The 25,651-nt window shown below is 41.4% G+C and overlaps 2 protein-coding genes across 2 annotated transcripts in view; both read right to left on the reverse strand.

The window, feature by feature from the left end:
* Positions 1-692: 692 nt before the first annotated feature.
* CTSK (cathepsin K) lies at positions 693-16,213 on the reverse strand. Its single transcript, XM_049880382.1, has 8 exons — positions 14,507-16,213; positions 12,955-13,075; positions 10,967-11,089; positions 10,726-10,881; positions 7,545-7,763; positions 3,368-3,533; positions 2,992-3,097; positions 693-1,274 (listed from the first exon to the last, which is right to left on the reverse strand). The coding sequence occupies exons 2-8, from the start codon at positions 13,072-13,074 to the stop codon at positions 1,175-1,177; spliced, it is 990 nt and encodes a 329-aa protein (XP_049736339.1). The 5' UTR covers position 13,075; positions 14,507-16,213; the 3' UTR covers positions 693-1,174.
* Positions 16,214-17,768: 1,555 nt separating this feature from the next.
* Positions 17,769-25,651, reverse strand: part of ARNT (aryl hydrocarbon receptor nuclear translocator) — a 52,302-nt gene continuing 44,419 nt past the window's right edge. The window contains exons 15-22 of the mRNA XM_049880383.1: positions 22,995-23,105; positions 22,760-22,829; positions 22,483-22,606; positions 22,190-22,292; positions 21,671-21,818; positions 20,247-20,409; positions 19,459-19,625; positions 17,769-17,955 (exon numbers count right to left, since the gene is read on the reverse strand). Of these exons, the coding sequence (XP_049736340.1) occupies positions 17,866-17,955; positions 19,459-19,625; positions 20,247-20,409; positions 21,671-21,818; positions 22,190-22,292; positions 22,483-22,606; positions 22,760-22,829; positions 22,995-23,105 (976 nt within the window). The 3' untranslated portion in view covers positions 17,769-17,865. The remainder of the gene's footprint in view (positions 17,956-19,458; positions 19,626-20,246; positions 20,410-21,670; positions 21,819-22,189; positions 22,293-22,482; positions 22,607-22,759; positions 22,830-22,994; positions 23,106-25,651) is intronic.

The raw sequence follows: 25,651 nt of genomic DNA on the forward strand, positions 1-25,651 counted from the left end.
GTAGGGTGAGAATGGCTGCACAACTCAAAGAATGTAATCAGTGTCACTGAAGTGTACATGTAGAAACGGTTGAATCAGTGTGTAGTTTACTGTGTATATTCTCAACAACAACAAAATAAGTAAAAACAATTCTTTTAAAGGCTCATTGGAAAACAGAATAAGATTTTCAGTTTCTTCTTTTGGAGACAATAAAGAGTTTAGGCTGTAGAACCTAGAAAGGGCTTTAGGGCATTTTTCAAGACTCAGTTCACTTGTTATTTAATCTGGTTCCCCCCACAGGCAAAATTAAATACTGCTCTGTCTTATCATTGACCTGTATACCTAAAACTATCCTTGTAATTCTTAATTGCTCCCTGACGTTAGGCACGTCCACCTCTGTGTTCTTACCGCACTTTGTATACATCTCAACTGTGGTCCTTAACCTGCTGCTGTAGTTCACTCGATTGTGCACTCCTCAAAAGAAGGGATTATGTTCACTTAATTCCTGAAATTTAGTACAGTTCTTGGTAGAGAGTAAGCACATAATAAATGTTGTTTGAAGGAATGAACAAATAAATGAATGAACTGTCAATGTGACAGTCTCTCCAACCAAACATCAAGGATTGGGAATATGCTTTATCCTTGTGCCTCCAGCACCTAGCACATTATCTGACACAAAATGAATGTTAATTAAATAGCTATTTATTAAATAGAAGACAAGAGATAAATACTTAGTTTATTTCAAAAAATCCAAAGGAAGAAAAAGAAAACACATTTCTGGCACCATGTAGACTTGTATCAAAGATTTATGAATAAACTTACGAATTCGGGTGAAAGACACAGAAATTTTTACTTTGATGATATAGGAAAAGGGAGCTTGGAAACTGAGAACTCAGGTCACCTTAATCCTCTACGGTTTTTTATAGCTAACTAGTCCCAGGGCAGGCTGTGGTCACAATTCTTAACCTAAGAACACACACCTGTCAGGGAAATTCCTGCTGTGGCCACAGTGAAAAAAATAAAGGCCTTGGGTGGAGAGAAGGAAGTAGTAGGGGTGTCACCTGAAGCGTAAACAAATAAGGAAACTGAACACATCTGCTTCAAGAAAGGCACACCAACTCCCTTCCGAAGTACATCAGTACAACGCACCATCATGGAAGGAATGGAAGGGCGGGATGGGGTTGGCTGGCTGGAGTCACATCTTGGGGAAGCTGGCCAGGTTGGCAATGCCACAGGCGTTGTTCTTATTCCGGGCCATGAGGATATAGCCTTTGTTTCCCCAGTTTTCTCCCCAGCTGTAAGATCAATAGAGAAAAATACTTAGTACCCTCAGTTTATTTATTCATGAAAACACTGAGTATTGTGCCAGGTACTGATGGTATACAAAAAAGACAATTTTTACCTTTAAAAAGTTTAAAGTTAAGAAATGGAGAGAAGGTATAATGCTATAGGTCTCAAAGGTGGGAGAGACTGCTTCTGGTCAAGGGCATAAAAGGCTTGATGCAACAGGTGGTATCTGAGCTGAGCCCACGGGCTGGATGGAATCTGAATGTGTGGAAACAGGATACCAGTGGAGGAGCATGCAATGAGCAATAGAGGCAGGAAAGCAGGAGAGGCGAATGAAGCTTTGAGAGTGGATGAGACTGCTAAGGAAAATGGGTTGATTATATAATCATCTTGTATTCTTTTCATGAGTTTTCATTCCCCAGCCAGTAAGTTCTTCAATTACCTAATACATTTTACTTAAGACCTGTGCCCTACCACCGGCTACCCCTTCTTTAGGGGCCCCCGGTGATCCTGATCCTGCCTGGGTTTTTCCCTTCTTCTTCTCAGTTCTCTGAAATACTGCCTCCACCTTTGATACCTAATCAAGAGATGACAGAGTAAGCGTTAGGAGCTGGGAGTCAAGAAAGGGAGGACGCTGGGAAAAAGCTACGGGAGGGGTACTTCTCAAAAGGGCTGCTCAGGTTCAGCCTGAGATGGCACTGTGATATAAAAAGGTGCTTTAAGTGTGAAGCAGCTCGCAGCCTCACATTCTACCTTGTCAGCCCTGCAGGTGGCATCCCATACCCAGCACCACTGTATTAATCTGCCACCCTCCCAAAGTCTAGGATTCCTGCTCTGGAGGGGCAGCAAGGACAGAAAATTTAATCAGTGCTGCTGCCAGGCTGGTGCTGACCAATAAGCAAAGGAAAAGTATAATTCTTATAAATCTGCCCCCACTAAAGTCACTAGGGGCCAAAAAGAGATGGGGAACAAAGGTACCCTGGAGTTTATTTGTTTTCAATAACAGGAAAGGAAACATTGATATTTTAGTTCACATCTTATCTCCAAAGACTGTTTCTCTTCACAGATTTCACAATCTTTGGCAAGTTCTTGTACATGTCAATTCTAAGTGTTCCTGGAAGGGAAAAAAGCTACATACGGGGATATTAAACTTTTACATTGTTCTGCTACTGCTTATAGACAGACTGATGTTGCAGACCTCCCTAAGAAATTGATCACAGTAGAGAAAAATGAACCCGTTGCCGTCAAGTTGATTCTGACTCACAGCGACCCTATAGGACAGAGTAGAACTGCCCCACAGGATTTTCAAGGAGCAGCTGGTGGATTTGAACCTGCCAACCTTTTGGTTAGCAGCCAAGTTCTTAAGCACTGTGCCACCAGGGCTCCTGTTGGTTCTTTTTACTCATTTATGTTGTGTTAGTTAAGGCTGTCTTTTTTACTGGGCTGTGAGATCACTGAAGAGAGACATCCTGCTTATTCACTTGTGGCTAAGCTCCTAGCAAAAATACCTTGCACGTGGAGCAGCCCAACACATAGTTTGAGTAGTATTTTCTGTTGCCTGGCTATTAAAGGTTAGACTCAGAATTAATGGCCTCTAACTGGAGAACTGAGAAGTTTGAGAACTTTCTCTTGGTTTGGGAGAGAGAAGGGAATATTGGGAAGTTGGAGGTGAGGCTAAGTGTTAAGAAGGTGACTGAGTGACAAAAGGAGCGATCCCAACATTACCTGTTTTTAATTATCCAGTGCTTGTTTCCCTTCTGGATCCCATATCCCACTGCCAAAACTGCGTGGTTCAGATTATCGCTATTGCAGCTTTCATCGTAATATACACCTAGGAAACAAACCATCAAGGTGAGGCTCTGCAATCCAGGGATTGCCCTGTGGGATCTCCGAGTGTAGGACAGCCTCTGTAGACTTCTGCCCCAGTCAGAAGGGCTTAAGTCAGAGATACCGTAGACCGCAGCAGCTACTAGTTTCTCTCTGGCTAGGTTCAGTCTGAATATGAAAACTAAGTACTGAAAATGCTCAGTATCCTTTGAGAAGCCACCAAGCCTGCATCATAAAAGACAGTTGTCTGTGCTCTCTAAGTACAGCTTCTTACCTTTGCTGTAAAACTGGAAGGAGGTCAGGCTTGCATCAATGGCCACAGAGACGGGTCCTACTCGGGCCACAGCCCTCTTCAGGGCTTTCTCATTCCCCACAGGGATCTCTCTATACCCTCTGCATTTAGCTGCCTTGCCTGTTGGATTGTACATACAACTTTCATCCTGGAAGAAACAAGGTTGAAAGAGGATTGGTACAAAGCAGTAGGCAATGAGTTGGTGAGTGAGAACTCTACCCATGAATGAGGCTGGCTTTCTAGCTTTGAACTAATGGCAACAGCAGATAAAAGTCTCTAGAGTCTGTTCCCTCCTCACCATTTTAGAAAACTGTAAAAAGGAATATGAAAAGTGGATCCCTACCTTCTACCATATATAAAAATCAATTCCAGGTGGTTTCAAGATATAAATGTGAAAGGAAAAACTGTAAAACTTAAACAGAGAATATTTTTATTGCCTCAGGATAGGGAAAGGGAAAGATTTTTTTTAAATAAGATTAAAAAAAAACAAAGCACAAATTATCTTCTGGCTGTGTAGCACATATAAGCCTCAGAGGGTTGGGAAGAAACAGCTGCTATGTGGGGATGAGGCCAAGGCCATTGTCCAGCTAGATGGAGGATCTTGTACCTCTGCACCTATATCAGTGGAGCTAGTATGAGGCAAAGAGTTTTGGTTGGACCCTTGTGCTCCTATCAGCCCACTGTCATCGAGTCAACTCCGACTCATAGCGACCCTATAGGACAGGGTACAACTGCCCCATAGCGTTTCCTAAGTTGTAATCTTTACGGAAGCGGACTTCCACATCTTTCTCCCGTGGGGCAGCTGGCGGGTTTGAACCACTGACCTTTTGGTTAGCAACTGAATGCTTAACCACTGTGCTACCAGGGCTCCTCTGCTCCCATCAGAGATAGATATAAAAGTATATAACATGACACTAAGACAGATTGGTAGAGAACTTAGCAATTTAGCCTGGGATCTTCTAGACCATGTTTCACAGGTCTAGATGGCAATTCATCTAGATGGCGATTCATGTATTTCATTGGCAAACCACAATTGAGGAATCTAACGACAGTCTGTGTCAAGGTGGTAAGGTCTTTTTGGCAATTCATCTTCCTGCAGACTACCCCTTCAAAATCCTAAAGTTATACCTACAACAAGAATATATCATCTAAGTATTAACAGTAATGGCAGCATTTGACATGCTATTTGAAGATCACAGTGGTCTTCTACCTTGGTAATTTTTCAAAACTCTTATTCTCTCCTACATGATCCAAACTCCTGATGCTTCCTGGTGCTAGAGATTGCAAAGATCTACAAGTAAAACAGAATATCTTGGGAACAGACTCAGAAAGATGTCATACAATACTACTTTAAAGTCAGAATAACCTATGTTATGGCTGGAACAAACTTAAATTACTGTCCTTTTAAAATATTCTTCTCTGGCTGCCACCCTATCAGATCTCTTCTTTTTGAGAAAAAAATTTTTAACCTCCCTTATTTATTCACGTGCTCATCTAAGAAGAGTTCTTCCAGTTTTCAACAATAACTTCTTTTAGAAGCTGTAAAATAGATACAAGAGGACGATTGCCCAAGTTTCAGAATGTTAACAAATGGAGCATATGTATGATATGGTGAATTCTTCGTTTTAACTTGATTATGAGACCTAAATCATTCCACATTGCTCCGTCATGCTGGAAAGATTATCTGAGGCCATGGAAGAATGGAAATTGAAAGTTAAACACCCCTTGTATTCCAAAATAGGGTTTTAAATGTTTTGTAATTTTCACTTAAATTATTCAGTCTTGGAGGTGCCCCACAGCAAACTGATCAATACAGTGTTGAATATATGATACACACTGTCAATGAATTAACCCATTGCCGTCAAGTCCATGCTGACTCACAGCAACCCTGTAAGACAGAATAGAACTGCCCCCATGGTGTTTCCAAGGCTGTAATCTTTATGCAAGCCAACTTCCACATCTTTCTCCTACTGAGTGGCTGGTGGGTTCGAACTGCCAACCTTTTGGTTAGCAGCCACTGTGCCACCAGGGCTCCATGTCAATGAATTAGTGACCATCTATTAGCTCTGACAGTATTTAACTTTCATTAACATAGTTACACAAACTTTTGAATTGGCTGCCTGGATTGATCAATATGGAATAAATTATAAACACAAATCTATCTATATTTATATACACAAATCTTATATATACTGTTGGGATTTGTCTCATTTTTTATATTAAATGCCAAAAAAAAAGTTAAAATATTTTGTCATGTTCAGGTTATCTCACTGATTGACCTGATGTATTTAGAATTAACAAGTTCATTGTTAGGACAGATTTAATATGCTGCAGCTGATACTAGTAGCCCCAGAGTTCAAATATGGATTTGGGACACAGCAGTTTTGAAAATTTTATATGCACTGAAGAAAGTTTTTTTCTAGGTACAACCTCCATTTTCTTTGTCTTGCATACCTGACAGCTAAAAAACCATAAAAAGGGATAAAAATTGAGTGAAATTTACAAAATAAGTTTTATTGGGCCATTGTCATGAGGAAGTATTGAAGTGCCTTTACTGTGTAGGTTGTTGAGATCCTTTGCAATGGATTTATTCACTCATTTACATTAATGAGCATTTTATTGCAGCAGACATCATTTCACACATAGTATTCATATCCAAAATGTTTTAAATTCCCCAAAACAAGAAAAACAACCTGATTAAAAATGGGCAAAAGATATGAACAGTCAGTCAATTCACTGAAGAAGAAATGCAAATGGCCAGATAAACATACTGATTAGACATGAATAGATGGGATCTTACACACTGCAGTTGGGAGTATAAATTATTCCAAATACTTCAGTAAACAATTTGACATTAGCTGCACATACACATAAGACCTAGACATTCTGTTCCAAGGTATTATAGCCTAGTAAAGAAACTCTCACATATATGCATAGAAGACATGTATACAAATGTTACTGCAGATAAACAGATTTGGTAGATAAATCTTGGCTTTAATACGTAATTAGTGGTATGGATATGAATATGCTGTTTTACCTCCTTGGAAACCCTGGTGGTGAAGTGGTTAAGTGCTATGGCTGCCAAACGAAAGGTCAGTTCGAACCCACCAGGCACTCCTTGGAAACTCTATGGGGTGCAGTTCTACTCTGTCCTATAGGGCTGCTATGAGTCGGAATCCACTTGACAGCAGTGGGCTTGGTTTTTTTTGGTTTTGATTTTACCTCCTTAACTATCAATCTCCTCATCTACAAAGTGATGATAAGTATACCTTACAGGGCTGTTGTGAGGATTAAATAAGAAAATGCACTAAGCACATGGCTTAGGATATAGTAGCCATCATTTTTATTACTCAGATCTTATCAATTTGCTATCCCTGCTCCAAAGATGCCTGTTGCAAAGGCCCCATATTATATTACCTATCAGCCCCATATATACAAAAATTCTTTGGCTCTTCTCCCTTTGAGATAAGAAAGATTTCATTCCTATCACTAAAGAACTGTAGTTTAGGAGGAAGTGAGTAGATTCTTCATCTCTAAAATTACAGTAAATATGAAGCAACTTGTTTTTGTCTCATTTTGTATGTCAGTATGTTAACTTATTAATCTACTTAAACATTCCTAAAACCCACGCTGAGATCATACAAAATAAAGCCACATGGCTTATGAAAACAGCATGGTGGGTTGAGGGTTTGTACTGGGAGTGGAGGAATTAAAGTACTAAAAACAAAACAAAACCTGTTGCCATTGAGTCAATTCCAACTCACAGAAACGCTATAGGACAGAGTAGAACTGCCCCACAGGGTTTCCAAGGAGCGGCTGGTAAATTTGATCTGCCGACCTTTTGGTCAGCAGAGGTAGTTCTTTACCAAGGTCCTAGCAGAGGGATATAGAGATCTGCTCAGAGGCCTAAGGAATAACCTGTCTGCTGTTTCTTTTCTCCAGGACCAGAGAGAGACAGATAGGAGCTGTGGTAGCCTAAGCTCTCGAAGTTCTCTCAGATTGTGGGAATCTTCCTGGCCTTCTGTGGGAAATTATCCCATCAAATTAGGATAATAGAAAACAAGATTTCTGGAATTGTTTCTAGTACAAAATATGTTGGGGAAGGAGATGCCATTACAGAACCATCACAGAACTGTGTATCTGTGTGGGGTGGTCTTACCTGTCCCACATATGGGTAGGCATCTTCAGAGTCAATGCCCCGGTTCTTCTGCACATACTGAAAGGCATTGGTCATATAGCCCCCTCCGCAGCCATCATTCTCAGACACACAATCCACCAGGTTCTGGGGACTCAGATTTAAGAGTTTTCCAGTTTTCTTCTTGAGTTGACCTTCCAGGGCACCCACAGAGCTAAAAGCCCAACAGGAACCACACTGACCCTGAGAGGTATATAGAGAAATTATCAGTCATTACCGTTCACACTTCATCTGTTTTCCCTCTACCTGCCTGATGAAATTCCACTCATCTTATAAATTCCAGCACAGATGTTACCTTTGTTGTGAAGTCTTCCTACTCCCCTTCATGTAATATCTGTTGCATTGTTCTATTGCTGTTGATAACTGCTGTTACTATTGTTATTGGTAGTTGCAATAAGGCATAGCAGAGCAGATTACCTGCTTTGGAGTCAGTTTGCCTGAGTTCTAACCCTGGCTTTTCCACCTACTTGCAAAGGTTACCTTGGGCAAGTTACTTCTCTGTGCCCAGCCTCCTTATATGTAACATGTGGATGATAATCGTAATATACTTAATGGGGTTGTTACGAGGATTAGAAGATTTAATTCATATAAACCAAACCTGTTGCCATCAAGTCGATTCCGACTTGTAGCGACCCTAAGGGACAGAGAACTGCCCCACAGGGTTTCCGAAGAGTGGCTGGTGGATTCAAACTGCCCACATTTTTGTTAGCAGCCAAACTCTTAACCACTGCGCTACCACAGCTCCAATTCACGTAAAAACCCATTAAACCCATGGCTGTCAAGTTGATTCTGACTCATAGAGACCCTATAGGACAGAGTAGTACTGCCCTATAGAGTTTCTAAGGAGTGCCTGGTGGATTCGAACTGCCGTCCTTTTGGTTAGCAGCCGAACTCTTTAACCACTATGCCCCCAGCGTTTCCAATTCATGTAAAGGACTTATAAATTCCTGACACATAATAATCTCTATAATGAAGAAGAATGAAGGTGAACCCCTACCTCACAGCATACACAAAAATTAACTCAAAATGAATCAACAACCTAAATATAAGAGCAAAAACCATAACACTCTTAGAAGAAAAACCCCACACCCATTGCCAATTAGTCAAATTTTGACTCATAGCGACCCTATAAGACAGATAAGAACTGCCCCATAGGGTTTCCAAGGCTGTAATCTTTATGGAAGCAAAATGTCACATCTTTCTCCGACAGAGTGCCTGGTGGATTCGAATAGCTGACTTTTTGGTTAGCAGCCAAGTGCTTTAACCACTGCTCCACCAGAGCTCCTTCTTAGAAGAAAAACCAAAATCCAAACCCAGTGCCATCGAGTCGATTCTGACTCACAGTGACCCTATAGGACAGAGTAGAACTGCCCCATGGAGTTTCCAAGGAGCGCCTGGTGGATTTGAACTGCTGACCCTTTGGTTAGCAGCCATAGCATTTAACCACTACGCCATCAGGGTTTCCCTTAGAAGAAAACACAGGAGTAAATCTTCAGGACCTTGGATTTGGTAATAGATTCTTAGATACAGCACCAAAAGCACAAGTAACAAAAGAAAAAATAGATAAATTGCACTTCATCAAAATTAAAAACTTTTGTGCAACAAAGGTTATCAAGAAAGTAGAAACACAACATACAGAATGGGAGAAAATACTTGCTAATTATATATCTAATAAGGGTCTAATATTCAGAATATATAAAGAATTCCTATAGCTCAACAAAAAAAAAGACAAACAACCCAATTAAAAAACAGGTAACAGGTTTGAATAGACATTTCTTCAAAGGCGATATACAAATGGCCAATAAGCTCATGAAAGATGCTCAACATCATTAGCCGTTAGGAAAATGCAAATCAAAACCACAATGAGATCCACTTCATACCCACTAGTATGGCTAATAATTTAAAAAACAAACAAACAAAAAATGGAAAATAACAAGCATTGGCGAGGAACCAATGGGACCAGTTGGAACCCTTTGCATTGCTCGTAGGAATGTAAAATGGCGCAGTCGCTATGGAGAACAATCTGGCAGTTCCTCATAAATTTAAACAGAATTATCGTAAGACCCAGCAAGTCCACGCCTAGGTATATACCCACGAGAACTGAAAACAGGGACTCACACAGATACTTGTATACTAAAGTTCACAGCAGCACTATTCACAATATTCAAAAGGTTGAAACAACCCAAGGGTCCATCAACAGATGAATGGATAAACGAAATATGGTATATACATACAATGGAATATTATTCATGCATAAAAAGGAATAAGTACAGATACTACAAAACGGATAAGCCTTGAAAACATTATGCTCAGGTATAAAAGTTTTCTAGTTTTATGTTAATATAAACAGAATTAGTATATGACCCAGCGATTCCACTCCCTAGGTGTATATTCAAAAGTTAGTAACATAAAATTTGCTATTTTAACCATTTTTAAGTGTACATCTCAGTGGCATTAATTACATTCACCATGTTATGCAGCCATCATCATCTGTTACACCACAATATTTTTTTAAAGTGCTACCTATTATTGTTAGTGTTGGTTCAGCCAGACTGCAAGTTTTTCTTCCCTGTTTTTTTAATTTTTTAAGATTAATATCAAGAGGGTTTCTTGAGGACCCAGGTTATGTTTTAGTCATCCTGAATATTTACTGCCTAGCACTGTACCTGGTAGATTCGGGGCGGCCGGTGGGGGGGGTGGTGGGGGCTGGTGAGCAGAAAACGTGTTGAATGAACGCTAAACCAAATGTTCACCTTGTTGATAAAATCCATTGCTAAGGTTCTGGGAAAACTGTCATTCTTATGCTGGTAAGAGTGTAAGATTGTAAAAACATTTTTGGAAGGAATTCTTTGTGACCTAGCGATTTCAGTTTTTGATTTATTCTGCATACAAATTTGTACATGTGCACAAAAAACATATGCACAAGGGTACTTACTGCAACATTATTTGTAATAATGAAAAACCAGAAACAACCTAAAGGTCCAAAAATAGGTGATAACAGATTAGTCTATATTCTCTCAGCATGGAGATTTACCTTAATTCCTTGCCCCCTATTCCTGGAGGCCTCTTACTTCAAAAACAAAGAAGCAGAAAAAGGAGAGGTCATGCCAGATTACATATCCACACCCAGAAAAATGGAAGTTACCTGGTTTTTGACAGGAGTAACATATCCCTTTTTTCGATAATCAATGGAGTCTGGGGCTCTGCCCTCCCAGTCTGGGATATAGAGGGTGTCATTATTGCGGGAATCAGAGGGGGGTACTTTCAGTCCTGTCATCTTCTGAACCACCTCTTCACTGGTCTAGGACAAAGAAGAAAGAGGCCAGGCATAAGCAGGAAACTAAGGCAAGCAGGGCAGGTGGGCTAGGAGTTGAGGCTCAACTCACCATGTCCCCCAAGTGGTTCATGGCCAGTTCATATGTGTGAGCACCGAGAGAGGCCTCAAGGTTGTGGATGGAAATATACTTCAAGTTTTTTTCCCAAATTAAACGCCGAGAGATTTCATCCACCTAAACAAAAGCATAGTCAGTACTGGCATAGACTGTGTCCCATATGTAATACTGTGGAGGTTTTAGGGAAAGGGATAAAATTCACAATAACAGAGAATCTACAATTAAGTTCATATGCACATGAAAGCTGGACGCTGAATAAGGAAGACGGAAGAAGAATTGACGCCTTTGAATTGCGGTGTTGGAGAATATTGAATATACCATAAACTGCCAAAAGAATGAATAAATCTGTCTTGGAAGAAGTATGACCAGCATGTTCCTTAGAAGCAAGGATGGCGAGACTATGTCTTTACATACTTCGGACATGTTGTCAGGAGGGATTAGTCCCTGGAAAAGGACGTTATGCTTTGTAAAGTGGAGGGTCGATGAAAAAAGAGGAAGACTCTCAATGAGATGGATCGACACAGTGGCTGCAACAATGGGCTTATTAAGCGTGACGATTGTGAAGATGGCGCAGTGTTTTGTTCTACTGCACATAGGGTCGCTATGAGTCGGAATCGACTCGTTGGCACATACCAACAATAACAACAACACAATCAAGTTGGGGAACTGACCGTGGAATTATTAAGAGTATATAAAAAGAAATATGTATTCACATATAACATAATGCACATGGGGGCACAGTTATGGATACTTCCTAAACCAAAAAAAAAAAGAAACTCATTGCCTTCCAATGACTCTGACTCATACTGACCCTGTAGGACAAAGTAGAACTGCCCCCTGGGATTGGATACTTCCTAGACATAACCAAATACCTCGTGGAATTGGGTTACTGGGTTTGAGGGCTTAGGACCATAGTCTCAGGGGGCAACTCGGTCAATTGTAATAACATAGTTCATAAAGATAATATTCTAAATCCTAGTTTGGAGAGTAATGCCTGGGGTCTTAAAAGTTACAAGCAGCCATCTAAGATACAACTATCAGCCTCCATGCATCTGGAGCAAAAGAGAAAGAAGGAAACCAAACACTCAAAGAAGAAAGTAGGCTACAGGACTAACAGTCTACATAAACCATGGCCTCACCTACCTTGAGACCAGAAGAACTAGATGGCGCCTGGCTACCACTACTGACCTTTCAGACCTGGGACACAATAGATGGTCCCAGATGGAATGGAAAAAAAAAAAGTAGAACTCAAATTCCTAAAAAGGCCAATCTTACTGGACCAGTAGAGACTAGAGGAACCCCCGAGACTACTGCCCTCAGATACCCTAACTCAAACCACTTCCAAGGTCACCTATTGGTCAAAAGACACAGTGACTCGTAAAATATATCACCCGTGAGTGCTGTGCTTCTGTGAACAATCATCTAAATGAGATCTAACGGTCAACATTTACCCTGGACCAAAGATGAGAAGGAGGGGGACAAGGAAGCTAGATCAATGGAAACAGAATAGAAATAATGAGAATGCTGACCCATTGTGAAAAATGTAACCAATGTAATTGAATAAATATGTATAGGAATTGTTAAATGAGAACCTAATTCACTATGTAAATTCTCTCCAAAATCACAGTATTTTTTAAAAAAGAAAAAAAAATTTAAATAAATACAAACAATAGAATGCAAAGCTCTGGGGAGATGTGTAGAAAAATTGCTTACAGATTAATAGCATTATTCTGAGAAGGCTTCCCAAAAGAGAAGTGTGGGACAGCAAATGAATACAGCAAAGGAAGGATAGGTAGGGCTTGATGGTGAGTTAAAGCACAGAAATGAAAAACGTACATTAAGAGCTAAGAAACAGCAGCAGGAATGCTTGGTTGGAGGGGTTAAAAGTATTTAGACTGAAGAAAGGAATCTGGAAGCTAGTAAAGGATTAGCAGTCTCAGATCCAGCCCTCCCACCATGCTCCCCTCCAGGTCTCCACGCACCTTGCTATTATACTGCTTCCCGTAGGTCTTTTTCCATAGCTCCCACTGGGTGTCCAGTATCTCCTCAGGATACAGAGCAAAGCTCACCACGGGCAGCAGTAGAACCTTGAGCCCCCACATCCTGGGGGAAGGGGATAATGAGGGGAAGGGATTCACAGCTTGTTTTAGGATAAGGCAATAGCTGAAGCCACACTCCCAGTCAGGTGACTATGAACCTTTTGGGAGCCACAGACTCCTTTAAGAAGTCAATAAAAATTTCCCTTTCATAAGAAAACTGTACACAATAATTCAAGGGGGTTCATGAACCTGAAGAACACTTTTCTCCCGACGAGGAAGGGAAAAACTAGACTTGATGAGGAAGGTAGACAGAATTGAGGATGATTTTCACGTGAAACAAAAGGGCCTGGGTTTGGATTGGGTACTGGCACATCTAGTTCCAAGTATTTTGACCTAAGGAGGCTCAACCAACACACACTTGCACGGACACCAGAAAGGGGACAGAAACTGGATGATCAGAATGGTCTTGGCATCTGTCTCCTCCAATGTCCCCAGCAGGCTTGGAGGGTATGAACAGGGTAAGGGCCAGATGGGAGAAGTGGAGCTAGAGAACACCTAGAAGACAGATTTCGGTTAAGTTTTGCTTCCTGACCATTTCTTTAAGGCATTCATTCTTCTCTTCGTTGCCTAAATTCTGAATTTGTTAGGCTACTTCTCCAGATCTTGCCAGGAGAGGTCAAGGGAAAGGTTGACAGTATTTCCTGTTCTCTATGAGATGTTTATTGTCTCCTCACTCTCCTTATGTATTTCTTCCTCTTTTCTCTTCCCCCTCCTCCTTAGGCAGGAAGCTGCCCTAATCTCAACCAGCTGCTGTGGGCAGGGAAGGTTTCCTTTCTTTTTTCCAACAACAAAAAACTGCAGTTGCCTCACAGGACAAAAATCCTAAGAACCAAGATGTGTAAAAAAAAAAAAAATTATAAGGTTGAAAAGCATTATTTTAGGATCACTAAATTAACAGCTCTTCAGTTTATTCTTGCTTCACTCTTGCAGTGGCTTTCTTACATAGCCTCCATTTTAAGAAAAATTTACAATCTGTATCAAGTCTCACAGTTTGCATACTTTCTGAATTTATAGTCTACTTTTGAGTTATCTTTGCGAACTCAGTCCAGCAGGACATCTGACAGCTGGACTGTTAGGGGCTCTCATATGTCAGAGTAGGAAGCACTGAGCCACCAAGCTTCCTGTGCCCCCTCTTCCCCACTAGTGAGTTAACTCTTTTGGTCCCTTTTGGCCAGAGCAGAAAACTATAAAGGCCATTCTTGAGGAATGGGTGGATTTTCTTTATCCTTTGCTTTAACTCACAACCATGCATCCATGCATATAAATCATAGAAGAAATACTGAATGTTTCCAGGCAGATTTTAGCCAAGAAACGGCCTGAGGCACTGTTTTCCCTCAGCAGAAAAAGTCCGTTTTGGTCCCCAAATCCCAAATACTAAAAATTGAAAGCTAGGAAGAATGAGAAGCTGAAAGATTTGGGAAACTGAAAATATTACCTGCTGATGGGGATCTGTTCTCTGGGCTGGTTTCGGCAGGGACGTGTGGATAATGTGGGCGAGTTACTACAGGGGGCTAGATTTATTCCATCAGGATTGCGGAAGTCAGTTGCAGCAGTCTGCTGCTGGAAAATTTGGATAGGGGAGGGAGGCGGGGATAGAAACACTCAGAGAAGAGGGGTTAGCAAAGAGGGAAGGCAGGAGTGGATTTGCGTATGGGTGGAGATTTGCTATGTCTTTAGTTCCACGTGACTGTCTTTATTTAGCTTCAGACAAGACCTCAATATGCATTACTCAAGTTGGGGCTTACCTTCTCCTTGGTGGGTAAAGGGAAGGACACAGCACTTCTCTCTCCCCATCCTCCTTCTCTTTAATATCATTTCCTTGTTACTGCCCACCTCCCCAACTTTGAAGCCTCATTTTTCAAAATTGTGTCTAATCCTTATCCCAATGATGAAGGAATAAACACAAAAGGCTGGAAAGGAGTAATGTGAGGGAAGCCACAGGCTCCAAACTTATTTGTATTTTGTTAATGGCTAAAAGTTGTCATTGCTTCCAAGCAGGGGAATAGCCTGATAGTTTTGTTGACGAAGGGTACGTCCCATCAGAAAGTCTGGATGAAATCAGTTCTAAAGTAACCAAAAGCAGCAGTCCTGGTTTTTTATGACAGCACTGAATCGATGCCATAAGCACTGATGGGCTCACATGTGACTCTTCGTGGTTAAAATTCCCAGATGGTGGGATGCCTGATGAACATTATCTGTCTCAATTATTAAAATCCCTGCACCGGGTCCAGTCACATGAGCTTCTCCAAACGCTTCCCGAACATCCAGGCATGTGACAGATCATGAGTCTAGCTAAGTCTCCAAACCACACCTAAAATCCCACTTTCTTCCTACCAGCTATGGGGGAGGAGAAAAGACAGTCCTGGGCATAGAAAGAATACACTGGGTTCTAGATTCCGTTTCTAGCTCAGCTGCACAGGCCCTCAGGAATACAGCCTTATGCCTATGGTTTTTAAGATTTGCAAATGACCCATATGGTCCTAGAGGGAAACTAGGTCCAGATTTGAACAGCTTAAATTTTTCCATCCCTAACTCCTTTTAATCCAGGAGAGGAGGACATTCCAGGGGAAGGCATCCAGATGTGCCCTAATGTTCTCAAGCCCCAACTCTCTCCCCCCTCCTGATAACTTGGGCAATTGCCTCTCACCCTCCTTTTGGTCAGAACGTCCCTTCTGATTTTACTCAGATGTGTCATGATCAGGAGGACAACAGGGGGGGTGGGGGGGAGTGGAGTGCTGAGTGATCACAACCCTGTGATTTCTGAGTCCTGCAATTATATAGTCACACTGTGCTTTATTTTTGTATGTCTGGAGCTCAAGCTATGGATTTGTCTAGATGTGGGCATCTGTTGTTTAAGAACTGGAAAGCAACAATAAGCCATAATCAAGATCACACAACACAAGAAATTTTACAAAAGGAAAAAATATTTTGTTTTTTAAAATCTTTGCTACATGTCATTATTTCTGCCACTGTAAGGCTCAGCACAGATGCCAGCAGTACAGAAATGGCCAACAAGAAAAAAATGAAACAATCAAAAATAAAACCCTGAAGGAAAAGAAGAAACAAAACCCCCAGAGCGTCTTCTCCCTACCCTCCCCTTCCCCTAAAGCCCTATAATAACTGTACAATATTATAGTCTTGATCACATTTAAAAACAGTCAATTATTAAAAAACAAGGATTCCATTGGAAACTCAACTTTTTGGTTTCTTAAACTGTGGTATAAATATATATGTATACTGTATGTGTGCACATAGAATAAAAAAATAAACTGTCCCTTACTCGATTCTACTACCTGGCACCAGACTGGAGACAAAAGGGAGGGAAACTCAGTAAATGACATTCCCTTAGCCTCTCCAAGGCCATCTGTGCTCCTCAGTCCCCTATGGCTACATTTAATATGTCTTCTCCTTATTCAGCCTTGCACTTAGATACTGGCCTGAGCCAATTTTTTTTAAAAAAGGCTGTTACACGTGATTGTGACCTGAGGAAGGTAAAGGGTGAGAGTAATAACCTGTATCTGCATTTATATGGCTATCGTTAATTACTAAGTGACCCTGTTGGGATGGGAATCCAGGCCCCATCTGTCACATGGAATTACTACACTTACACTCTAAAGCAACATCCAATCTCAAGTTTGGAGGGAAGAGGCAAAGAGCTATAGGTCCAGGAGAGACCTAAATTTCCATTTGTTGTCTGACTGAACACTGAGGATGGGATGAAAGAAGCTACTTTGCAAGAGGGCTTGGTATTTGGTTTATACCCCAACAGCTGGATTTTCACTCAGACTGCTAATCCAAGAAGTTGAGTTTCCACGCAGAAATAACGTCTACAGAATACACATCATATGTGATTCTGACAGAAATGCAGCATTGTCTTTATGGCCAAGTCTGGGGTTTCTAAAGTGTTTATCTTGCCAGCCCATTTCTGTAATGTCTGCAGATCTTCCATATAAGGTGAGAGCACCAAAAGCAGGAATGGCCCAGCCTTATCACTAAATGTTTGATGAGAGACCAACTGTATCAACAAATGACTATACATTTGCTCACAGCTGCATATTATCTTGGCATAGATGTAGGTGCAGCAAAGACATTTATTTAAATACTCTTTGGCTGCAATACTAAGTGGAAATACCTGGAAGATTTAATTCCTTAGGACTCTTTGAAAAACACACAGAAAGACAAAGATAAACTCTGGGACAAATTTTGCATAACTCCCTAAGAGGGAGAAAAGGAATAAACACATGAACACACACACGCACACGCACACACAGTCTCACTCACTCACTCACAAGTTTCTTTCCAGAGGAACTGCTCATAGGCAGGAGAAAGAGCCTATGCTCACTTCCTAAATCCCATATATACCTACCATGTTTCATGGTCCTCAAATACGAGGACAATTCTCTTCCACCCTATTCAGAATTTTTTCCAAAAACATGCCATAGTATCCAAGGCAAATAGTGGGTGCCAGGTTCCTCTAATCTGCCCCTTGACCCTAGCACAAATCATGTCTGCACAAAGTTCTGGTCAAGAGACATAAGGAAAGGCATTCTTAACCTCGTTTAGCCTCAGTTTTTCAAAGGGCCCCAAAAGCCTTGGGAATTCATTCCACTGCATCTACAAATGTTATCTCAGAGAGGCGAGAGGGTTAGGGGAAAGGCCAGAAGGGAAAAGGGGTATACATTAGGGGTGAGGGAAGGGAAGGGAGAGGAACTTTTATTCTGTTTACAGAAAGATTTGCTTTTTAAAACAAATAGTGATTTTCTCCCCCACCCCCTTATCCTCACCCCAACAGTTCTATTCTGAAAAGGAGGGAAACATAGTTAAATCAGGAAATTCTTCATTGTTGTAGCTGTTGTTCTGGTCTCCCAGCATGGACAGCATCTCCTAATGAGAAAAAAAGAGTAAATTTGGGTCACTCACCTTGATCCCTTACATTTACAGAGCTCCCTTCCAGCACTCCCCCGTGCCACTACCACAGACCCCAGAGAGCCTCCCTGTACTGAGCTTACTTCCAGCAACTCTCTCTGTTAGATCACAGCCTTTTCCTAGTCCCTTCTGTGTCTTCCTCCTAGAGTTCCTCATGTTCCCTCTTTTTCAGTTCTCAGTATTTTCAAAGGGAAAAAGAAACCTGCTTGTCACACAGACACATAACGAGTATCTTTCATCCTATTTGTTTTCCACTGTGGTGGATTAACTACCTTTTTGTGTGGCCCTTACAGCTATGGCCTTGTAACTCTCACCCAGGTGACTGTGTGATAGGATAATTATGGCCTATCATGGGGATTGGTCAGTTTTGCCCTAAAAGAGAGCCAATTCCAGAGCAGAGGAGAGCCCACCACCACCAAAGGAGGAGAGACCTGCAGCAGAAACCCACAGGAGATGGCACAGTGGGCTTCCCGGCCCACAAAGCGAGAAAGCTGAGTGCCCTGGGCAGAGACTGAGGGCCAGGGAGAAGTCTATGCCTGACCCACGAATTTGGGACTCGCCAGCCTCTACAGCCTCGTGAGCCATTTCCTTTATATGGTCGGTGAGTTCTGTGAGGCGTTGCAAGAAATTAGGGAACCCAAAGACAGAGGGAGAATACTGAGGGAGAGGGAATAGTCGATGTCAGAGATGATGGAGTGGTGTGGCAGCCTAGAAAGGTTAGACATTTGGGACATCTTTAACCTCTGCCTCAAAGGAAAAGCTTTGTGCTGATCCTTATAAAATAATTTGTTTACCCACCAACACCTATTTTGCCTTTTCTCAATCAGTCTGTTAAATTAGTTTCCTTTGCCTGACTAATATTACTCCATTTACTCTTCCAGGCCCCTCAGGACTTACATAAATATACCTTTATAGCTATAATCGGTATGTTCTACTTCAAGCATTTTTTTGTATTAACCAAAACTAAACCCACTGCCATCAAGTTGGTTCTGACTCACAGTGATCCTACAGGACGGAACAGAACTGCCCCATAAGGTTTCCAAGGAGCAGCTGTTGGATTCAAACTGCCAACCTTTTGGTCAGCAGCCGGGCTCTTAACCACTGCGCCACCAGGGCTCCTTTTTTTTTTTTTCTGTATAGGTTCTGCCTACTTTGTATCCATAGCTATTCTAATGTGGGGCTGTGGATCTCCGTGAATGGGTTAGAATAACTTTCTTGGGCATCTTCACAAGGTGCTTGATTCAAATCACTAGCTTTCTCTATCTGGTTAAAGGCTGTGTATCACACTAAGTTCATAATTTTTTCAATTAGTGACATTTATCTCTGCATGTCCCTCCTCTGTCTTCTCTTACACACTCTCAACCAAACATCTCAGTCCATGCATGCTTCCTTCTCTGTCTGTCCTCCCTGACCCTTTCTCTCCCAGTTTCTGATGTTCTGAAGTTCTTTTCTTCCTCTCACCTGGAAGACCTCAGGCTGGCCGGGTTGCTGTGCTGATGGCTGCTGAACATGTTGCTCACTAGAACTCGAACGATGATGAGGCTGCTGGCCCTGCCACTGCGGCCAGACACCCACACCCTCTGCTGTTCGTGTCTGGAATTGTCCAGCAGTCTGTCCAGTCTCAGGAGCTGGAAATACAGCAAGGAATAAACAACTTCAATCTACTAACTCCGCTGGAGATAGGAAACTGGCACACAACTACATGCGAACCATCAGCTTTACCTAGATTACCTTCCGTCTTTCTCTCTGCCAATTAATACCTTTCATTTCAAAACCCAGCCCCAAATAAATTTTTCTTCTGTACGTAGCCTTTCCAAAGAGCCCGATGCTCATTTAGTCTGCACTATATTAAATTTATAGTAATATACTTGCTTTTGGAAAACCTGGTGGTGTAGTGGTTAAGAGCTACAGCTACTAACAAAAAGGTGGGCAGTTCAAATCCACCAGATGCTCCTTGGAAACAGTATGGGGCAGTTCTACTCCATCCTATAGGTTCGCTATGAGTTGCAATTGACTTGACAGCAATGGGTTGTTTTTTTTTTTAACATGCTTTTGGATATATGTGCTGAAGTGTTTTTCATGTGGGCAGGGTTTTAATTCCAAACAGACTGCCACTTTCCAGGGAATACACCTGCCTTTCCCCATAAATAGGTCAGTGCACCCAAGACACAGCAAACAATTTTAACTACCGAATCCTTTTTCTTTAGCGGTGTGATCTTCCTGTTACCCTCCTTCCGATCTGGACTCACCGAAGCTGGATCCATGGTTCGTGAGACTAGGATAGGCAGCAGCACCAGGTGATGTAGTAGGAGCACCAGGGAGGGACATGGGGCTGAAGGAGGATGGAGTCTGAAAGTTGCCCACAGCAAATTGGGGAGAACGGGTCTTGGCTGTAGCCTGGGAAGTCACCTGCTGAAGGAGAGAAGGGGATGGGGAACAACAAATGGAACGTTAACAGTACTGCACATCACTGTGTTCTTCGGAACCAAACTCATCACTTATTTCCTACTGTACATTTCTTCTGATTAACTCCCTATCTCCCTGACACTATTTTTTAGGCAGCTGTGATAACGTGCAAAAAGCAAAGAATTAAGGGATTAATAAAATCATACATTTAGGGTTGTGAGAATTAAATTATTTAAATGAAAGCATTTTATAAACTAAAGTTATATAAAAACTAGAGGCATTAACAACAGAATATTATATGGAGGGCAAAAACATCTTGCAGTATTTTCTTATTTAGCCTGTACTGCATCAGTTTGTTCCTAAATGATGTCTTTTATTTCATTAAACATTTCTTTCTTACTATATTAATAAGAAATATTTGGAAAGTGAAGAAAAAAAAAAAAAGAACCATTTCATAATTTCACCACTAGAGTACTCATGGTTAACACTTTTGGATAATTCCAGTTTTCATTTTCCTATACATTTTTTACACAATTGATATCATACTGCATATAACAATTCTGAAGCCTACTTTTGGCTCTGGCTTTTTTATTTAAAATATTAGTTGCACAACATAAATATATATTAACATATGAAAGACTGCTTTGGGCTTAAATATATCATATACCATATTTTTATGCAAATAACGAATGCCTTGTATTTCTGTTTGATAAACCCTCTCCCCTCAAGGTGTTTTTGTAAGCATGATATGCTAATTTTTTAACAACAACATATAAAAAAAATTGGCATAGCAGTGCTTATGAAGATACCTCACTGGGGGAGGACATGGTTAGCAAACAAACATAGAAGACGTGTGTTATCTGCATAAAAATACAGTGTAAGAATTTTTTGATACATTTTTTGGGTAAATAGACATTACTATATATAAATAAGTACTCAATTTTTTATTTTTTTATTTAATTGTCTCCTTTGTCCCTGTATCCACAAAGTGGAAACTTTTTAGAATTTAAGGGGTAAAGACCTGAAAATCAAACCTGTCCAAAATGTTCTGTGTGAGCAATCCTGATCTAAAGCGGATATGTGAAAAGCATGGACTTTACTAACATTTTTGGATTAGCTACGGTTTTTAATGATTGATCTGCTCTAACAAAGCTAAAATCTGGAGGGGAGGTAAGAGGAGGTTAGAGGGAAGGTGTCTAGTAATTTTACATAAGGAAAAAAAAAAACAAAAAACTATATACAGGGACAGCCAAATGAGAAGCTTTACCTGGGCAGAGAAGCCTGGGCGCGTACTGGGGGTCCAAGTTGGGGCTGCTCCCTGGGTGGGGTTGGAGTGGCGTGAAATCTGGGCCAACATTTGCCCTGCAGAACCTGATGGCTGGACAATGGTTACAGAAGGGGCCAGACCACTATTCCTAGGAGTGAACAAACAGTGAAGTAAAAGGATTAAAATGTTAGATTTATCACAGAAACTAGGAATCAAAGGGCAACCTAAGTGCTATCGTATCCTTATCTCCCCTTGACTTCCCTGGAGTTAAGAAAAGCCTGATAACCAAATTTGGAAAAAACGAGAAAGACTGACAATCACACACTGACCAGGACATACAGAGTTGGAACCTAGAACGTGGCAATAGGAAAGGTACAAAGAAAGGTGGAAGAGAAGCAGCTTGCCTCACCCTAGGCCCTGCAAGCTCCACTGCTTTATGTGAAATAATCAGAGAAAGTTAAGGAAGAATACAACTTGACTTCAGGGCCTTCTAAAGCAGCACACACATATGGGGCTCACCTGAAATTCTCTGCCGGCCGGGGGGTAGGAGGGAATGTGTTGCCCTGGGAGAATAGCTGTTGGGTGGCAGGGACAGTGCTGGAGGAGATGCCTTTACTCTGATCTGTGGACCAAAAGCAGTGGGGGAGGGGAGGGCCAGTCAAGGGGCTGTAGTTATTAGTTCAGCAAGTTCCTATTTATTTATGAGGTATTATGATTAAAGGGTAATATGTTGGAAAACCACTGGCTGGGCAGCAGCAGACCCATCAGTAAGTGATCTAAATGAGAATTTAGGGGAATTGAGGAACATATACCTGCACTGATGCTGGAGTAGATTTCTGAAAATCTTGGATCTCTATCCTGGGCAAACAGACCATCTGACTTCTCAAGGGGCTTGCTGTGTTCTGGTCCTGTGGTTGTCACAGGCTGAACAGAGACCTACGGAATACAGTGATAAAAATAACCATGAAGGACTTAACAGGATAATCCAAAACCCTAAAATCCACATAGATGCATACACTCTTAATGGGCACTGGAAGATATTTTTTAAGAAATGCTTACTGTCCTCTTCAGGGAAGAAAACACACACACCTGGGGATGACTGTAGCTGGCTAGTCCATCTCTTCCTGGGACCACTTCCAGTTCTGTTTGTTGTTGCTGCCTATATGTTAAAGGCCGGTAAGGAGAGAAACGGGCAAAAAAAAGACTTTATAAAAGAATCTGGGAAAACTTTAAAGAACCAACCAACCAACCAAACATGGGATTGCAGACGGCCATCCCCTGGGCTACTGACTGCCCAATAAATGATTCTTCCACTATTTCTCACCTGGGTGCCAGCGGCCCTGAGCCCATCTCCAGGGGTAAATTAGCTGTGGGACCTAGCTGTGGCCTCTGGATTGTGCTGGGAAGTGTAGGCCGTGGTTCCTGGCTAGAGTTCCTGGGAAAAGAGGGAGTAGACAGAACAGAAAAAAAAAAAAGAATTTGACCCTGTTTGTACATAAAGCTGTACAGATTCATCTGTAGGTAGGGCAATCACTAATAAATACCCGTTTAAAGACCAATCCTACAGGTAACCTATAACCTTAGTTTCAGCAAATAATTCATACTGTGGACAAAACAGTACAGATAGAAACTATGTCCCATGGCCCAAGGGTTCACCCTGTTTGGGTTCTAGCCTAGCTGTTTGTGTATTTAATACATAGGGGGTGTGTGTGTGTATGTGTGTTTGTGTGCACACGCACATGCACACGCACTGAAGAGTAGTAGGAGGAAAAGAGAGAGAAACATACACAATAGGAACTGGAATAGGAAAACTTTGGAGGATACATCTTTCAATAGTTGATGTAACTTTGCAAATATGAGTGAAGTGAGGACATAAAGAGGCTGAGAACACCTGCCAGCACACAATAGTTAACCACAGAAAGGTTTTCCAGATTTTAAGCCACTGAAAGCAGTAACCATGTTTTCTCCATAAATATAATTACATGTGACTTTGTAAGCTGTGAGTATATAGTAATTATATGTAAACCTGATTAACATGGTTCAATCTGTGACTACTTTTGCTCTTTATTTCCTTTGGTAATGAAATGTTTTTTGTTGTTAGGTGTTGTCGAGTTGTTTTTGACTCACAGTGACCCATGTGACACAGCTGAACTGCCTCATAGGGTTTTCCTGGCTATGATCTTTACAGAAGCAGATTGCCAGGTCTTTCTCCCGTGGAACAGCTGGGGGGGTCCGACTGCCAACCTTTCAATTAGCAGCTGAGTGCTTAACCACTTGTGTCACCAGGGCTCCTTGGTAACGAAATATTTTTGATGGATGTGTTTGCAGATTTCCCATGTTAAACTATAAGCTAACTGAAGGTAGAAGCTGTACGTATCTTGTAACACATTACCGAACACCTAGACAAAGGCACTTTTTGGGCTCAAAAGATACCTACTGACTTAATTGGTATTCTCCTTTCCACTCTCCAGTCTTCCCAAAGGTCATGAGGTAAAAAGGCCAGGACTGATAAAATTCTTCCATTTATGCTCTTTGTAAGCCACATTCCAGAGTTCAATCGGCTATTATGATAAAGCCTCAAAATGTAGTTTTATTGGGATAAGAAAGTCTTGGTTTCATGATCTCCTAGTAGTGTGGCATAGGGCATACCACCTAATCTATCTGAGACTCAGTTTTCTTATCCTTAAAATGCAATTAATTCTTATCCTAGTTTTTCATTTCCTCATTTGAATGCAAGAGTCTATCAATTCATTTGGGAGCTATCTAACCCAAAACTTGGGCAGGTATGAAATGAGGTACACTCCTGAGAATTCTGTCAAAATTCCTTGGCTTAGCAGAGGTCTGCCGCTCAAACCCAAGTGAAAACGTAAGCACCAGGATCCCATTCTTAGTATTTGGTTGAGAAGAAACTACATTTTAACAGGTGCCTCCTCTATTCTAACATTAATGAGTTTTAAGTTTCATAGCTAATGTTGACTTTTAAGATGGCTGATTATCTCTAGGAATCAATGGAGTAGTGAGAAAAGCTGAAGACAGCTGAGGCCTGCTTACTCCTAATGCCAAGCTGTGTTATCTACTACAGCAAGGTCTGGAAAAGGCCAGGAGACAAAGGTCATCTGGAAGTTCTTTCACCTCTGTCTCCACTATCTGCCCCCATCTCCCATTATAAGAGGGACTGTGGGCACTAGGCGTCGCCCAGTCAGTTATGACTCGTAGCAACCCTATGAACAACAGAATGAAACACCGCCCGGTTGTGCGCCATGCTCACAATCGTTGTTAGGTTTGAGCTCATTGCTGCAGCCACTGTGTCAATCCATCTTGATAAGGATCTTCCTCTTTTTCGCTGATCCTCTACTTTACAGAACACGATGTCCTTCTCCAAGTACTGGATCCTCCTGAGAACATGTCCAAAGTATTTGAGACATAGTCTCAACATTCCTGCTTCTGAGGAGCATTCTGGCTGTACTCTTCCAAGACAGATTTATTCATTCTTCAGGCAGTCCATGGTATATTCAATATTCTTTGCCAATACAATAATTCAAAGGTGGCAATTCTTCTTTGGTTTTCCTTTTTCACTGTCCAGCTTTCGCATGCATATGAAGTAACTGAAGATACCATGACTTGGGTCAGGCGTTCCTTCGTCCCCAAAGTGACATCTTTGCTTCTTAACACTTTAAAGAGGTTTTCTGCAGCAGATTTGCCCAATGCAATACACATCATTTGATTTCTTGCTGTGGCCTCCATGGGCATTGATTGTGAATCCAAGTAAAATGAAATCTTTAACAACTTCAATCATTTCTCCATTTATCATGATGTCGCTTATTGGTCCAGTTGCAAAGATTTTTGTTTTCTTTATGTTGAAGACTAATCCATACTGAAGGCTGTGGCCTTTGATCTTCATCAGTAAGTGCTTCAAGTCCTCTTCACTTTAAGCCAGAAAGGTTGCGTCATCTGCATGTCACCGGTTGTTAATGAGTCTTC

This window comes from Elephas maximus, chromosome 3 (assembly GCF_024166365.1).
Source record: "Elephas maximus indicus isolate mEleMax1 chromosome 3, mEleMax1 primary haplotype, whole genome shotgun sequence".
Taxonomy (NCBI): Eukaryota; Metazoa; Chordata; class Mammalia; order Proboscidea; family Elephantidae; genus Elephas; species Elephas maximus.

Excerpts from the sequence above, each read along its gene's own strand:
- CTSK (XM_049880382.1), bottom strand. The coding sequence starts at position 13,074 with ATGTGGGGGCTCAAGGTTCTACTGCTGCCCGTGGTGAGCTTTGCTCTG. Across the intron at positions 7,764-10,725 it reads TTACTCCTGTCAAAAACCAG|GGTCAGTGTGGTTCCTGTTG; the intron begins GTAACTTCCATT and ends TATACCTCTCAG. Across the intron at positions 1,275-2,991 it reads CACTGGATAATTAAAAACAG|CTGGGGAGAAAACTGGGGAA; the intron begins GTAATGTTGGGA and ends TTGATCTTACAG.